The sequence below is a fragment of the Saxophila tyrrhenica genome (assembly GCF_035928015.1).
Source record: "Saxophila tyrrhenica strain CCFEE 5935 chromosome Unknown scaffold_9, whole genome shotgun sequence".
In the NCBI taxonomy this organism is placed as follows: domain Eukaryota; kingdom Fungi; phylum Ascomycota; class Dothideomycetes; order Mycosphaerellales; family Extremaceae; genus Saxophila; species Saxophila tyrrhenica.
The window spans coordinates 832,941-847,667 of record NW_027041741.1 but is presented as its reverse complement, the minus strand read 5'-3'; the positions used below and the strand labels follow the sequence as shown (position 1 = coordinate 847,667).

General features: G+C 55.3%; 6 protein-coding genes across 6 annotated transcripts; 2 read left to right on the top strand and 4 right to left on the bottom strand.

The window, feature by feature from the left end:
• Positions 1-1,245: 1,245 nt before the first annotated feature.
• On the bottom strand, positions 1,246-2,508 carry LTR77_006266 (uncharacterized protein; the record flags this gene model as incomplete). Its single annotated transcript, XM_064803508.1, has 4 exons — positions 1,246-1,403; positions 1,466-1,990; positions 2,056-2,268; positions 2,328-2,508. The coding sequence occupies 4 exons, from the start codon at positions 2,506-2,508 to the stop codon at positions 1,246-1,248; spliced, it is 1,077 nt and encodes a 358-aa protein (XP_064658423.1).
• Positions 2,509-4,085: 1,577 nt separating this feature from the next.
• LTR77_006265 (uncharacterized protein) lies at positions 4,086-6,145 on the bottom strand (the record flags this gene model as incomplete). Its single annotated transcript, XM_064803507.1, has 4 exons — positions 4,086-5,497; positions 5,550-5,825; positions 5,880-6,086; positions 6,139-6,145. The coding sequence occupies 4 exons, from the start codon at positions 6,143-6,145 to the stop codon at positions 4,086-4,088; spliced, it is 1,902 nt and encodes a 633-aa protein (XP_064658422.1).
• Positions 6,146-6,515: 370 nt separating this feature from the next.
• Positions 6,516-7,046, top strand: LTR77_006264 (uncharacterized protein; the record flags this gene model as incomplete). Its single annotated transcript, XM_064803506.1, is given in 2 exon segments — positions 6,516-7,004; positions 7,020-7,046. The coding sequence occupies 2 exon segments, from the start codon at positions 6,516-6,518 to the stop codon at positions 7,044-7,046; spliced, it is 516 nt and encodes a 171-aa protein (XP_064658421.1).
• An 872-nt stretch (positions 7,047-7,918) lies between these two features.
• On the bottom strand, positions 7,919-8,646 carry LTR77_006263 (uncharacterized protein; the record flags this gene model as incomplete). Its single annotated transcript, XM_064803505.1, has 2 exons — positions 7,919-8,556; positions 8,604-8,646. 2 exons carry the CDS (start codon positions 8,644-8,646, stop codon positions 7,919-7,921), a joined length of 681 nt encoding a protein of 226 aa, XP_064658420.1.
• A 1,245-nt stretch (positions 8,647-9,891) lies between these two features.
• BFR1 (multicopy suppressor of BFA (Brefeldin A)) lies at positions 9,892-11,531 on the top strand (the record flags this gene model as incomplete). The annotated part of the gene is made up of 2 exons (XM_064803504.1): positions 9,892-11,235; positions 11,292-11,531. The coding sequence occupies 2 exons, from the start codon at positions 9,892-9,894 to the stop codon at positions 11,529-11,531; spliced, it is 1,584 nt and encodes a 527-aa protein (XP_064658419.1).
• Positions 11,532-11,751: 220 nt separating this feature from the next.
• Positions 11,752-14,535, bottom strand: msh2 (the record flags this gene model as incomplete). The annotated part of the gene is made up of 1 exon (XM_064803503.1): positions 11,752-14,535. One exon carries the CDS (start codon positions 14,533-14,535, stop codon positions 11,752-11,754), a length of 2,784 nt encoding a protein of 927 aa, XP_064658418.1.
• Positions 14,536-14,727: the final 192 nt, after the last annotated feature.

Here is a 14,727-nt window from a genome sequence, read left to right as displayed (position 1 = left end):
CACCATGAAAGTTCTGCTCATGCCTTTTCAATATGTCGAGGCGGGCGAAGTGCTTTGAGCAGGTTGAGCATTGGTGAGAACCTCTGGATTGACCGTGCTTAGATCGAATGTGTCGATTGAGAGTGGACTGCCTGCCGAAAGGCTCTGAGCAATGAGGGCAATGGACCGCCATCGCGTGACGGTTTGCGCAGCTGGAAAGCCGAAGGCGGTTGTGATGATCGTAACAAAAGCAGACCGTGACCGAAGTGTCCTGGGAAGCCCATATTTAAGTCTTGCACTCAGTGTTCCTACCGCTGATACAAAGTCAAGATCATAGGCGAGCAGTTGGCGGTACCTCTGGACGGTCAGTAGAGGTGTCCATCTCAATGCGAGCGCACCGCCAGCTCATTATCCAGATTCAGAGACGAAGAAGTAACATCGGCACAGCGGAGCCTCTGAATCTCTGCGCTGCCAGCTTGCTGCCCGGACGGACGATAGAGAAGTGCTTTTGCAGCTTGCTCTGCTCACAGGACCCAGAGCTAGCACAGAGCTAGCGCACGAGGCGCCGAGCTGTGTCGCACCGCCCAAGTCTTTTCCTAATTGGGCCGTAGTGAAGGCACCTGGGTCAGGCCGGTCGCAAACGGGTCAGGCCGTCCTGTGCGCCACACCCTGGTAGAGCGGGTGCGCGAACGTTATCTGGGTAGATGCAGGACGAAGTGGAGCTTCCAATGCCGAGAAGCTTGTTGAGCGGGCTCGATCCAACTGGCTCGTGGACATGAACCGAGATGCGGCGGAGATGGTTGTGATGGAACCCAGAGGATCGGAGTGGCAGGCTGCGTATCAGATGATGCTGTAGTGTTCAAGGCCCGGATGAGATAGACAAGTAAAATACTCCGTCGTATGCGCCGGAAGGTTTGGGCGGGCGATCTTCGGCCTGAAAGCGATAAGAAAGTCGTGTAGTTCTTCGAGTCAACAGGTGTATCTGGGATCAGACGATCTTGTTATGAAGAAGACAGCAGAAGCCGATTTCCACTCATTCAACACCCAGCGGGGTGGATCAAGTAACGCCCAATATTAATTGAGGCCCACGAAAAAGAAGCCCATCTTTCATTGAAAACGACATGAGTGAAGACAAGACTGCCATAGGTATATAAGCACTAACAGCCAAAGCAATCGGGTATCACACAACCTGCTGATCGCAAAGCCATCATCCCCAAGGTCCTTTAACGATCGTTCATTACTCATTACGTCCTCGGCCGTTCAACCTCACATGTTCTCGACGACGCGGGCGTTGACGGCTTCTTGGAACCCTCCGCCTCCGATCTTCTGCTGAGAGTTGCCAAACTCGCTGGTGTTCGGGTCGTATTGCGCGTAGCTTGATGGGCCTTCGCCGTGCTTGTCTGCTTCGTTCAATGCAGATCGAACTATGGTGGAGTTAGCAACATGCTCGGCGACTCGCGTTATCCTTAGTGTGAATGAAACTCACCACCATCGCCTCCCGACGCCGGGAGGAAGATGACCTTGCTGTTCGCCGTCTTCGCCATCGCCTGCATAGCCTCGAGGTACCGGATCTGCATGGCTGGCGCGCTGGACAGAATATCGGCCGCCTGGCGCATCAATTTGGCGCTCTCGACCTCCGCGCGCGCGCTGATGACCTTGGCCTCACCAGTCCTCTTGCTCTGTGCGGCCATCGACAAGCTATCCTGTAGCTCCTGGCTGAAGATAATGTCCTTGATGAGCATGCTCTCAACGTCCGCGCCCCAGCCTGTCGCCGTCTCCTCTATGATTTCGCGGATGGACTGGGCGATCTCCTCGCGGCGCTCAATGACATCTTGCAGGACGCGAGCACCGATAACGTGGCGGAGAGTGGTCTGCGTGCGCTCGACGAGGGCTTGGCGGAGGTTGGAGATGCCGAAGGCGGCTTTGTGGGGCGAGGTGATGCGGTAGTAGATGACGGAGGTGAGGTGGACGTTAACGTTGTCCTTGGTCATGCAGACTTGCTTCGGCACCTCTGTTTTCTATCAGTCAGACACTGCCATTCGGAAGGTGAGGTCTGGTGTAGTCGGGTGTACTTACCGACAATCTGAATCTTGACATCCACCTGGATCAGGCTCTCAGACAGCGGGTTGATCTTGACGAGACCTGGGTCCACGGCCTTTGCGAAACGACCAAACTTCGTGACGAGGCCGACGTTGCCTTGCGCGACTGGCTTGTAGGGGTTCGGGCAGACTATGCAGCACGGAATAGCTCCAAGCGTTCCGACGAAGCTCCCAAGACCACTAATCATGCCTGTGTGATGTGTCAGACCATGCGCGACGACGCCTGTTTGGTATCATATTAATACTCACTCCCATACCACCCATGTTGCGACTCGTCCTCTTGGTCCGCCTTGATGACCTGCGCATACGATGTCTGGAGATCTTCGCGACGAGGAGGCTGCACCTTGACGATTGGGTCGGAGGCGCGAGAGTGTCCGCCATTGGCATTGCCGACGGGCGCCTTGCCATTGGTGTCTTGAGCGCCGTTCATGTCGATGGTTGGAATGTAGAAGTGGCGGTGTTGATGTTGTCGATTGACCAATTGCTTCTCTTGCAGCGGTGATTAGTGCTCCTCGATGAATTTCTTGTCAATGTCAAGGATGAAGTACAGTGTAAAGAGGCGAAAGGACGAAGCAATATAAACAACGTCAGAGACTCAGCAGCGATCGGAGCTTGGGGCAGTAGGAGGAGGCGATGTCGCGCTAGCGACTTCGCCTTCAAAGGCTTGACAGTCGCGTGCCGCTGCAAGAACGAATCTCCAGACGCGGGGTCTGCGTGCTTTTGCTGCTCGATACCGCATTTGGTGCCATTCGATCTTTGCACCACACCTTTTCCTCTGCCGAGATGCATGGCGACTCGGACCTCTTCCACCTGACGACTTGCTCCTCCGCGGCGCCGGACACTTTGGCGATTCGACCTCCATATCGAAGCCGCAGATGCACAGCACTGCGGCCAGGGAGATGAGGCTTATACCGAGCCCCCATCCTTTGCCGTACCGCCCAGCAGTCAGCAGCTCACGGGCCCTTCTGCGGAAGCGATATGGCCACCTTGCAATGTCCGGCACACGGCACGTCTTCACTGGTGATCCAGCGCAGTCCTCCAGTCCAAGCCGACAAGCCACATGAGAATGACGCCGTGACAAACCCCAAGATCTGACTTCTCGGATGTGGTGCCGATCGATGACCACCGGCCCGCCGTGGGGTGGCACGGGGTGGAAAGTGGTGGTCGGGATCTACGGGATTGCTTCTTGAACGGCCTACAACACCTTCTCCTGCGAATTCAGGCCTTGTGAACTGTTTACACACACTCCATATCGCTGTGCGGGTGAATGTTTTAACTCCAATTTCGATGCCAACCCACGATATCGCCCTACGAGCGGTATATCTCGAGTACCTCAGGCAAACACCTTGTCGAAAAGGGAGAATTATCCGCGAGGCGCAGCAACAACCACATCCGCAGCAATCCCCTCCCTCAATCACAAGGTCTGCGCACAGCGCCGTGATACGGTCCCGCATCTCCTGACAACGGCGCTCAGCTACCGTGTCGTCTAAGCGACAGCCATTGGGGGCATAGATGAGGCATTTTTCTAGAAGCATTGTGCCTCAAACTTGTACATTGTACATGTCGGTTGCTGTATGGACGTTTGATGGGTCACTTCGATGCAAGGCGCCGGCATACTGTAATCAGAGGCAGGTTCGTTCTATTCTTGTGTTCATTTTCTATGTCAGCAACTGTACAGGACGGTTTTGGTAATTTGTTCGAGCTACTGTACCCCCACGCAAGGCCCCAAGCGTTCAGCGTTATCGAGGCTATATGGCCAGCTCTGACTGTAGGGCTGAAGGCTGAGCCATCCAATGCTTTTGGAGATCTGAGTCCGCATCCCATCCTCCCTGATTTGTTGCTTATTCATCGTTGCTCAGGCACATCAAGAGCCATCGTTCTGCCCACAGGGCAGCAAGTCAAGCAGCCTGGCACGTGCCTCCCTTGATGTTCTCCTAGCGGCCAAGGATATGAAGCACGCCAAGACAGCCTCATCTCAACATAGCCACAAACCCCTCCCCTCCCCGTTCAGCACGTAACCACCAACCCGCGAAGCCGAGACAGCGCAGCGGCCAGCTCAAACCGCCGCACTGCCACCAGCTCGCCATCCCCGAGCGCAGCAGGCAAGCACATCTCAGTGCCGACGGCTCCGTCGAGCGCTTTCAGCAAGGCGGAGAGGTCGAGATGGCTCATCGCCGTCTGCTCAGCAACCTTCGACAGCAGCGTTGCTATCATCCGCGCCTGTCCGACTTCGACTACTTGATCGAGCGCTGAGAGGTCGATTCCCGACTCCGCCTCTGCTGGGTTTGAGACGGGGTCTTTCGCTTGTGGGCGCAGATTGATGAAGTCTTTTCGGGGTGCGAACGGCGATCGTAGACCGGACAAGTTGACTTGGAACTTGCGGAGCGGTAGTGAGCCATACTTTTCATCCTGATGAACAACGCTTGGGTACTGCGAGACGATTGCGGCAGCGTTGGTGGTGATGTTGTGTGGAGTGTAAGCATCCATTGCGATCACGTTGTCCGCCACGGTGAGCCAGTCTCCGAGTCCACCAACGACGATAATGGTGCTGACTCCGTGTTGGGTATGCAGTGCTTTCGCCTTGCTGATGAGCGGCATGATGGGTTCCTTCTTGATCAGAGCCTGCATGCGCTGGTCGCGAACGAGCAGATTCGTTGCGGAAGAATCTTCGTCGATGAGGAGGGTGGTACAGCCGGCTTCGAGAGCTTCCTGGATACTGGACGCCATAGACGTCGATCCACTGGCATCGTCGGTGGAGAAGCTTCTGGTGTCCTTGCCTCCGGGCAGGTTTGAGATGAAAGGGCTGATGTCGGTCTTGGTCACACTGCGTCCATCCTCGGCGCGGATCTTGACTGCAGTTGGATCGGTGACAATGAGCTCTCGTCCATCGCCGGGCACGTGGTCGTAGACGCCCAACTCAAGAGCCTCGAGCACAGTCGACTTGCCATGAAAACCACCACCGGTGAGCAACGTGATGCCTTTGGGTATACCCATTCCTTGGACAGTCGAGCCGTTGGGGAGTTTCAGAGTGACCTCGGACTCTTTTGGTGACTGGAAAGGCACAGCATTATCCATCGGCCTTGACGAAGCACCAGATGACCGGGGCAAGATCGATCCATTGGCGACAAAGGCAATCAGACCATGTGACGCCAACTGCTCCCTCAGACCACGTTGGCGCTCGACAGAAAGGACATGCTGCTGGAGCTTCTGCTGGTCCAAATTCGCATGCAATAACGCTTTCTGGACGAGCTCTACCAGGTTTACCCCAAGAATCTGCCAGGCCTGCTCACCCAAGATCGTCCTGCCTGCTGCTGGCAAAGTGGTGGTGAACCTCAGCTCGATCGTGTCATTGTTGCTGATCAAGGCGCTGGTGCGTGGGAGCACCTCTTGCCCACAGGCGTTGATGTTAAACGCGCCCCCTGCAATCTCGGGTCAGATTCAAAGCTTGAGTGGAACGCATCAGAAACGTACCCTTGGGACCGGACCAGCCGCCACCCGAACCTCCCAGGCTTTGATCAAGGTGCTTTGTCCTGATGAAATCGGCTGCTACTCTCGTCACGAAATCGCAGACCGCAATCTTGCGGGCGTCTGATTGGAAATACTCGTCTGGAAGATTGGTTTCGCTCCATGGCATGACGGCCCGGACACGTGATGGCGAGGCATAGGGATCGCCTTGGACATAGTCGATGCTGAGTGTGAACTTCGGTTGGATGTGGTTGTACGATCCCAAAAGCTGTTTGTAGGCGCCTGAGCTTTAGGTCAGTAAATGTGCTTGTAGAGCGAAAATTGGGGGATACAGACCATATTGGTTTCGATCAATCCTCTCGAGATCGCCTTGTAGCTGCTGCCAGTCTTTCACCGTACGGTTTCCACCCGTCTGAGCTTGCTGCTGAGACGCCCCGGCTGAGTCGTCACCGCTGCCACCTCCACGGCCTCGTCCTCTGCCGCCGCCGCCATAGCGGTTTTTGTAGTATTGTCCTCGTCCGCCTCCGCCGCCTCTGCCGCGTCCTGTGACGAAGATCAGTGCTGTACGGATAGACGTAGCTTTTCATATTCATACCTGACATGGTTTGATTTGGTAACGTTTCGCTACCGCTGATTTTGTTGTGGCGCCTTCTGCAAACCAATCTGAAGGGCAGACTTGTACGCGCTAGTGGAACCGAGGACTCGGGACCGGACCTTCCTGCCGCTGGATCGACTGCAAGGCAGACAGACAGCCTGGCCCAACTGGCCCAAGCCCAAGTCCTTGGTTAAAACTCAGCTGATGACACAACAGTCTATGTAGTACGATCACATATTCTACGCGCGTACATACATCCAGCAAAAGCGCCTCACGTTGCACCGCAACGGCAGGCTGCGCTTCCAACACATCACTACCTACCCAATGCAGCCAGCCACGGCCAACCAAACACCTTCACGCCGCCAGCGAAGCACCCGATGGCTGCACCTCCCATGTCCAACTCGCCTTCCAATCCGCAACAGCAATCGACAGACGCCTCGAACAATGCCTCGGTAGCCTCGCCCAAAACTCCGCAATCCCCGGGTCAACAGAGTCTGGAACAACAGCGAATACAACTCCTCCTAAGCATCAACCTCGACCTACTCGAAGAAGTGAACCGACTGCAGGCAGAAGGCCAGGGCGGAGTGCTTAGCGAGACTCAGCAGAACGATGCGAGGGCAAAGGGACTAGACGACAAGATGGCGTCACAAGAATACGTCCAATGTCTGCGACGAATACAGGCCAATCTGGCATACATGATGCCTAAAGCCCAGCCCCAAGCCGCGGCGAAGATGCAACCGGGACCTGCCCACATGACGCCACCTAGGCATATGGCGTCGATGAGGGAGAAGTATCAGCAATTAGCTGAGCTTTTCCCGGGGTGGCAGGGCCTGGAGCAGAGGATGGGAGGGAATGCGGGATCGCCGGTAAACGCGCAGCAGAGCGGGCAGCCGAATGGCGCTCAGTGATGGCAGCCGGTATGACTGGATGATACGATGAGGAAGAGACTTAGATGGGTTGGCGTACAGTGAGATTCTGGAGTTGGAGACTGGAGGCTTCAAAAGCAGGCATGGTTGTAGTATACCCAAGAATCGACTTTATTTACTGAGCTATCTCCATCAAGCAGGTCTGCATTTGCCATCAACATCGTACGCGGAATTACCACAACGTGGAATCACTAAACGAAGAAGCGATGGGAGTCATATAACTAAACTTCGCTTATTCTCGGCAATCCTGACATGCCCATATCGTGGGCGCCGTGACGATTCGACCGAGCTGAGATTCGAGTCTCCTTCCTTTCTCCTGTAGCTGATGTGCTCTCCTCAGGACTCTTTTGGCCGTTGGGTTTTACTGCTCTGCCGGAGAGGAAAGGGAATGATGAGAAAAACGGCATGACACCCTCATTCTCCAAAACGCCGACGTGCCCACGTAGCCGCTTGTAAGGCCATGAGAGGTATTACGACATTGGAGAAGGGGCCAAGATTCACCGACCGAGTCGCTTCTCCGAGGCAAGAACTCGTTGTTATACACTCGCAGCACGCTTCACATGACCACATCACTTGTTCGAGAAGGCGAGAATTGGAGCGGCCGGTTCAAGATCTTACAATCTTAGGACCAAAGATTCAGTCTACCTGGCTGGTATGTGGCTTCTCTCCGCAAGGATTCCAACGCAGATGACCCACGAGGCTCTCCTTATGACAAATTTGCGATATTGGAGAAGGTGGGAGAGATCAAGCAGCCCGGTCAAGAAACTTCAATTCGCTCGCTTCTCCGCAGCAGAGACTCCCGCTTATATACCCACGTCATCTCTCAAATGCCCACATCACTCTCTCCCAGAAGCCTACTTCAAAGCCTTCTCATCGAACTTCAGCTCCTGCTTACTCAGCAACTCCGCCACCCTCTCCGAATACCACTCAGCAGGCGTCTTCGCATCACTAATCCTCGCCTGATCCTTCGCGGCCATCACCAACCGCTGCAGCCCCCGCTCCACATCCTCCTCTGCAACCTTCGCCCAGGTATCATATTCATGGTAGTGCTCTTCCGGTGGTGACCTGTTGCCGATGCGCTTGAACCTGCCTGCATGACGATCCCACGTTACCCGGTTCTTTTTGGTCTTCTTGACCGGTGGCGCCTTGAACAATTGCTTGTGCAGATCGAGCTCGGAACGCAGCGGACCGCGCAAGTGCGCCTTACCTTCTTCGTAGTCGGATTCGCTCGATGTGGAGGATGGTGGACCGCCTGCGTGCAGGTTCAGGGCTGCGACAGCGCTGGCTAGGTCTGGAGATGATGGTGGAGACGTAGGGTCTTCTCCGACGTCGGATGATTCGGACCGGGATGCTGGTGTGTTGTTAGGGACTGCCGGGGGTTGCATTGTGTCGGTGCTGCCTGAGGAGCGGGAGCTCGCCTCGGTCTGAAGATCATCATCTTCTTCTTCGACGTGGGTGGTGCTGCCGTCGGAGGTGCCAGGTTCACGAGAAACTATACCGGGTCAGTGACAACGGGCACGATGGAGCTCACTGGCTTACCAGAGGTCGCGGTGGACGCCATGCCGCTCTTACCGTCTGCCATGGCTATGATCTGCTGGAAGGTGGTCAGCGTTGGGGTGGTGCAGGTTCTCGAGCATAGGCTTACAGGTAGCGTCGCCAAAATCAGTGCTATGCAGTGGTGGATACTCCTTTAGGTCGGAGAGAGTGGAAGGAAGTCGAAGAAGAGTATCTCGTGATCCGCATGTGAAGATGTGGTGTTAGGTGTGAAGGCTGGTCATGCGATCCGGCGGGTGAGGTTCAGATGCTGGAATTGCTGCGACCTCACTCTGTTCTGCTGAGCAAAGGGGGCCGGTCGATGGTGGGAGTTCTCCGGTATGTCGGGTTCAAGTCTGTAGTGGCACACGCGGAGTTGGCCTCCTGGTCGTCGAGAATAATGGCTGCAGGCAGCCAGCAGCAGCTCACTTCACGCTGGTCAGCTCTACACCGCCTGAGACACACTCAAGATAATTTCCGTACCTCAAAGCTGGTGACCTTGTTGAAGCAAGTCCAGCGGTATTGCGCAGCAGCGCCGACGTGCGTACGTGGCTGTGGTGACGTTGTGGTGTGGTGGGTTAAGCCGCCGTGAATGGTGGAGGTAGTGTGTCGAGGAGGATGACGCCGGGAAAGGCGAGCCTCGCGACAACGTCCCCACGAAACGAGTGAATGGTGAAGGAAAGATGCGAAGTAGAAAGAGGATATGAACGCAGGAAGTACCAGCACCGGCCGTCGTGACGCAGCATGTCTTTCTCACGTGTTTCCACGCGATGCAGTACTTATCCTCGCGATTTGTGAGATCTTGGACATTGGAAACGGGGTGGTTTCGCCCTCGGCACGCGTTGGCGTACGACAGTGACAGCATCGAATAAGCGGTGGGCGACACAATCACCGTTCAAAACTACGAGTACTCCATGAAGCAAGCTCGACCGCTCTGGCCTTACGAGCATGCTGACCATAGCACATCAAATGACCGCAGAACAGCACTTATAATACTGTCGTGTGCAGGATGGTAGAGAAAGAGAGCTCGAGATGAAGTGAGGTCGCACCAACCGCGGTCTTGGCATTGAGTCGGCCCGCTCGGAGGCTTGGTGCGGCTTTGCCCGCCAAATCTTGGCCCCTTCGAGAGTCCAGAAGTTCGAGGGATTTCCTCGTCTTGACCGACCACGAACTTCGACCACTTCCGTCTTTTAACAAACGTCAATGGCAGCAACCAGATAGAACCGCTTCGGACCATTCAGGAACAACCTCTAGAAACCTTCCATAACTTCTAATTACACCCACCAACGGCACAATGGCTGAGGTAGCAACACCCTCCGCCGAGGCGATGGAGCATGCTCGCCAGCCTACTCCTTCGAACGCTGGCAAGGAGAAGGGCCCTGCAACCACCCGCCCGGAGAGACCTGATGAAGAAAAGTACAAGGCCGAGTTGGCTCAGGCCGAGAAGGAGTTGAGGTCTTCCGAAGAGCGGATGAAGAACATCAAGTCCAAACTCGATATGACCAAACCGAACAACAAGGATTCCCCAACGGCGAAGAGGCAGCAAGACCTCCGAAGCGAATTGCAGTCGATCCGTCAGCAGCAGCAGACCAGCAAGTCCGGCCGCACGCAAGTCATGGACAAGGTCAAGCGCTTGGATGAGAACCTGAAGTCCCGCATTGCAGAGCAAAAGGCTGCACGCAGCAAAGTTGCATTCAAGTCGGTCGATGACGTGCAGAGGGAGATTGACAGACTTCAAAAGCAGGTTGACGCTGGAAACATGAAGATTGTGGACGAGAAGAAGGCACTGTCTGACATCTCGCAACTCAACCGACAAAAGAAAGGCTTTGCTGGCTTTGAGGAGGCACAGAGAGGCATTGATGATGTCAAGGCACAGATTTCGGAGCTCAAGAAGTCTATGGATGATCCTGAATCGAAAGCTTTGAGCGACAGGTATACACAGATCACCACCGAACTGGACCAGATCAAGGCCGAGCAAGACGACGTCTACAAGAACATCAACGCCCTCCGAGACGAACGCACCAAGGCTCACGAAGATCAGCAAAAGAAATATGCCTCCGTCAAGGAGATCAAGGACCGCTACTACCAATCTCGCCGCGCTGCTGCCGAATATGAGAAGGAAGCACGTCGTGTCCGGGACGAGAGGAGGAAAGCGGAGAATGATGCGTACCACCGCGGTAGGAGACAAGAAGCCGCGAAGGAGAAGCTCGAAGATGCCAGCGCACCTGCGTACCAGAGCGAGATCCGCACCACCCAAAGCCTGCTCGCTCACTTCGACCCATCGTACTCTCAGAAGCAGACCGTGACCAGCCCTGGCAAGTTCGCAGCTGCTCCCAGTCGGACAGTGGACAGCTCTGGCATCAAAGGCACCGCGCTTAAGAAGAAGGGCGAGGACGAGGAGAGCTACTTTGTCGGTGGCGGCGGCAAGAAGAACAAGCGCAACCGGAACCAGCAGCAGGGCGGCGCTGCGTCTCCTGCACCTGAAGGCAAATTCAATTTGGACATTGGCACGATTGACAGCCTGGCCAAGATTGGCATCGACCCGCCCATGTCCCAGGCGGATGTTCCCTCTGTTGTCGAGAAGCTGAAGGAGAAGCTCGAGTTTTGGAAGGGTGACCAGAAGAGGAAGACGGATGAGGTAAGCATTTAAGCCGTGGTTAATGAGACGATATATTTTGCTGACCCTGGCTTCAGAATATCGCCGCCGCCCAGAAAGAAATCGACCGCTTGGAAGCTGAAGCACAAGCTGCAGACAGCAAAGCCGGCGGCGCAACTGAGACTGCTCGCACGCCAGCGACCGAGAAGCAAGGTGTCAACGGCTCTGCATCTGCTGGTGCTCAGCAGGAACAGGAGAACGATGGTGTTGCGGACGCCACTGAGGACCTCGAGAAGGCGAAGATTGAGGACGAGAAGGCGCCCGAGGGCACAGTCTAAGTGTCGAACCACTGAAAGCATAACTTGCGAGTAGTGCTCTTGTTCATTTTGGGTAGCGTGGAGCGGCCACCAAAAACTGCATGCGGAGTATAGTATCACAGCGTATCAAGCCAAATAGCCAGATTGCCATGTTGAAAGCATCTCAACCGCCTTGCCGCAACGCCATCGCTAAGCCATACCACCCTTCCCATACTGACACAGATATACCCCCACAAGCATCTTACAGCGCCTTCACGCTCTGAAAGAACGGATTCGCAAGCAACGCCTCATTCCCCAACACCAACTCCTTCATCCGCTGCACCTGCTGCTCCTTCCCCAACCCCTCCGCCTCAACCTGCTCCTTCCACTTCAGCAAAACCTCCTTGAGCATCTTACTCCCCTCCTCCACCTCCTCTTTACTAGCCTTCACCTGCACATCTTCGTGCTTGCCCGAGAAGTCCTCTAATTCGTCGGCTTTGCGCTTCGCCATGTTGACGACTTTCTGCGGGAAGCGCACGAGTTCTGCGACGTGGATGCCGAAGGATTGGTCGCTGATGCCGGGGACGACTTTGTAGAGGAGCGTGACTTCGCGTCTTCGACTGCCTGCAGCTGCTTCGCCGTCTGTCATAGTTGTATCTTCGGCGTCGCCGATGTGGGCTACGACGTGGAGGTTTTGGACTTGCGGGTACGACTCGTTCAGCGCTGTTAGTTCGTGGAAATGAGTGGCGAACATGGCGAATGCGCCGATCTCTTTGACGATGTGCTCGCTGATTGCCCAGGCGAGCCCGAAGCCGTCATAGGTGCTGGTGCCGCGGCCGAGCTCGTCGATGATGACAAGTGACTCCCTCGTAGCGGTCTTGAGGATGTTCGCTGTTTCGAGCATCTCGGCCATGAACGTGCTCACGCCCTTGAGCTGGCTGTCGCTCGCTCCTACACGTGCGAGGATGCAGTCGAAGAGCGTGAGCTCGGCTTCGGTGCAAGGGACGAAGCAGCCGATCTGTGCCATGAGGGCGATGACGCCGATTTGCCGAATGTAGGTCGACTTGCCGCCCATGTTGGGCCCGGTGATGATCAGGAATTCCGACTCGCCGCGGACGAGGGAGACGTCGTTTGTGATGAAGGAGATATCGTCTTGCATTTCCATACAGGGGTGGCGGGCTTCTTTGAGTACTGTGTTGCCGGTGCCTCGTGGGTGGAGCTTGGGTCGGACATATGCTGTGGGTGCATGGACTGACACGTGGGCGAAACTGACGATGACATCGAGGTGGGCGAGCACGCCGGCTAGCTGTTCGATGACAGGGCAGTAGGAGGCTGCGACGTTAACAACTTCGGTGACCAGGCCGCTCTGCGTGCGGTTGTAGTTCTCTGACAGCTGGTCGAACTCCCGCCGCATCTGGGTCATGGATGTGGTTGTGAAGAAGACGCCGTTCTTCTGCGTAGAGCATTCTTGGTACTGCTTCTTGTTTCTGATGGCAGCCGCTTCTGTTCTCGTGAGCCTGAAGCACCAGCCGTGAACTTTGTGGTTCTCCAGGAACAGCTTCTTCTCTGTGTCTTGATTCAGATCATCTCCGACCCGTTGATGCTCCTTATCCATGTCATAGCGAAGCTTGTCCAGTTTCTTGCGGATGGTCCGGAGCTGGTCGTCAAACTCTGACTTGATCACATATTCGTGATTCTCCAGTGCGTCCAGATCTACGGTGGTCTCGACCATTTCCTGCAACTTGCCCAGGCTGTCGGAGTACGAGCGGAGTTTGTTGGTATACTCGACGTCGAGCGCGTCTTTGTATGATTCGTCCATTACACCCTCAAACGTGCCGATAAAGCCTGGTAAGCGAATTGCCACCTGATATGCACGAACGACATCCTCAAGATTTGCCTTCTTCCGTTGGAACTTCTTTGCAAGCCGATAGAGATCAGGGATTGACCGAAGATGTTCTTCCTGCAATGTCTGGCGAAGCTCTGTGTCATTCACGAATGCCTCCACAAGCTGCTGCCTTCGCTCGATATCCTCCAGGGTCATGAGCGGCTGCTTAAGCCATTGCGCCAATAATCTGCTACCGACAGGAGTCTTGCAGTGGTTCAAAAGCCCGTACAAGTTCATCGTCTTCAAGCCATCTTTGGGGCCAGGCATGAGATTGAGCGCCTTGAGAGCAGAAGAGTCGAGCTTCATGTATTGGCTGAGATCATGCTGGTACAATTGGTACTCGCCGAAGTTCGTTGGATCGGACATCACCCCAAGGTACTTGATCAACGCCGCTGCCGAGTTCATCGCCAGCTTGAGATCCGTCTGAGGCAGAGTGCCGGCCGCTCGCTCGTCCCGCAGTAATCTCGTCAGGTCCTGTTCGATGTCCCGGCTCCCAAAGTCACCTGCTGGTCTCTCTGAGATCGCGCATCCGCAGTTGTCTGCAATCGCACGTAGCTTTGCCAGCTCGGCGTCCTTCTTCGTGCCATCAGCCTGCAGCAAGCACTCCTTGACACCAAGCTGGATGAGCAGCGACTCAAAGTTCGAATAGATGTCGTTGTCGACGAACTCGCTCACGCCTAGCTCGCGAACACTGGCATCCGCAAAGCATACTCCCACATTTCGTGCTTCGGTTGCTTTGGCCGACACTCTGACCGCAAGAATTATGGGTGCTGAGTCAATGTGGCCTCCAAGTTCGTCTTCGATGTCCTGAAGATTGCCGGGAGATGCCTGCTTCGTCACTTTCCAGCTGTTACGACTTGAGCTCTGTAATATCTCGACTCGTTTGCCTAACCGGAAGATGGCTTCACGGAGGAAGCTTCGATATGCAGTGCCAGTCATGGTAATCGATTGCAAGCCAGGAGGACGGCCCAGGGTCTTGAGGACCGAAGTCGTCTTGTACTGCGTGCGAGCAATGAGTACAGCATCATCTCCATGTGCGGACAGCCAGTCGCCACGGTCGAAGATGCGGACGGTGTCCTTTCCCTTTCCTGCTTCCAGTTGGTGGAAGGCTTTGATGAAGCCGACCTCATCGTCTACCTTCAGTTCCGGACGCGCAGCCATTGTCGCTTCTCCTGTCCGTCGCGGTGTATCGACGTACTGATGTGTTGCAATGTTGAACGTCGCTGTCGTCGAGAAGAGCACTTTACGCGTGGAGCACGCGTGTCAAATATGCCAGCTTGCCAACACTTTTGTCACAATTCACTTCTTGAGTCAAGGTGATATTTCACATGCTATCCTGCTTGCCAACACCAC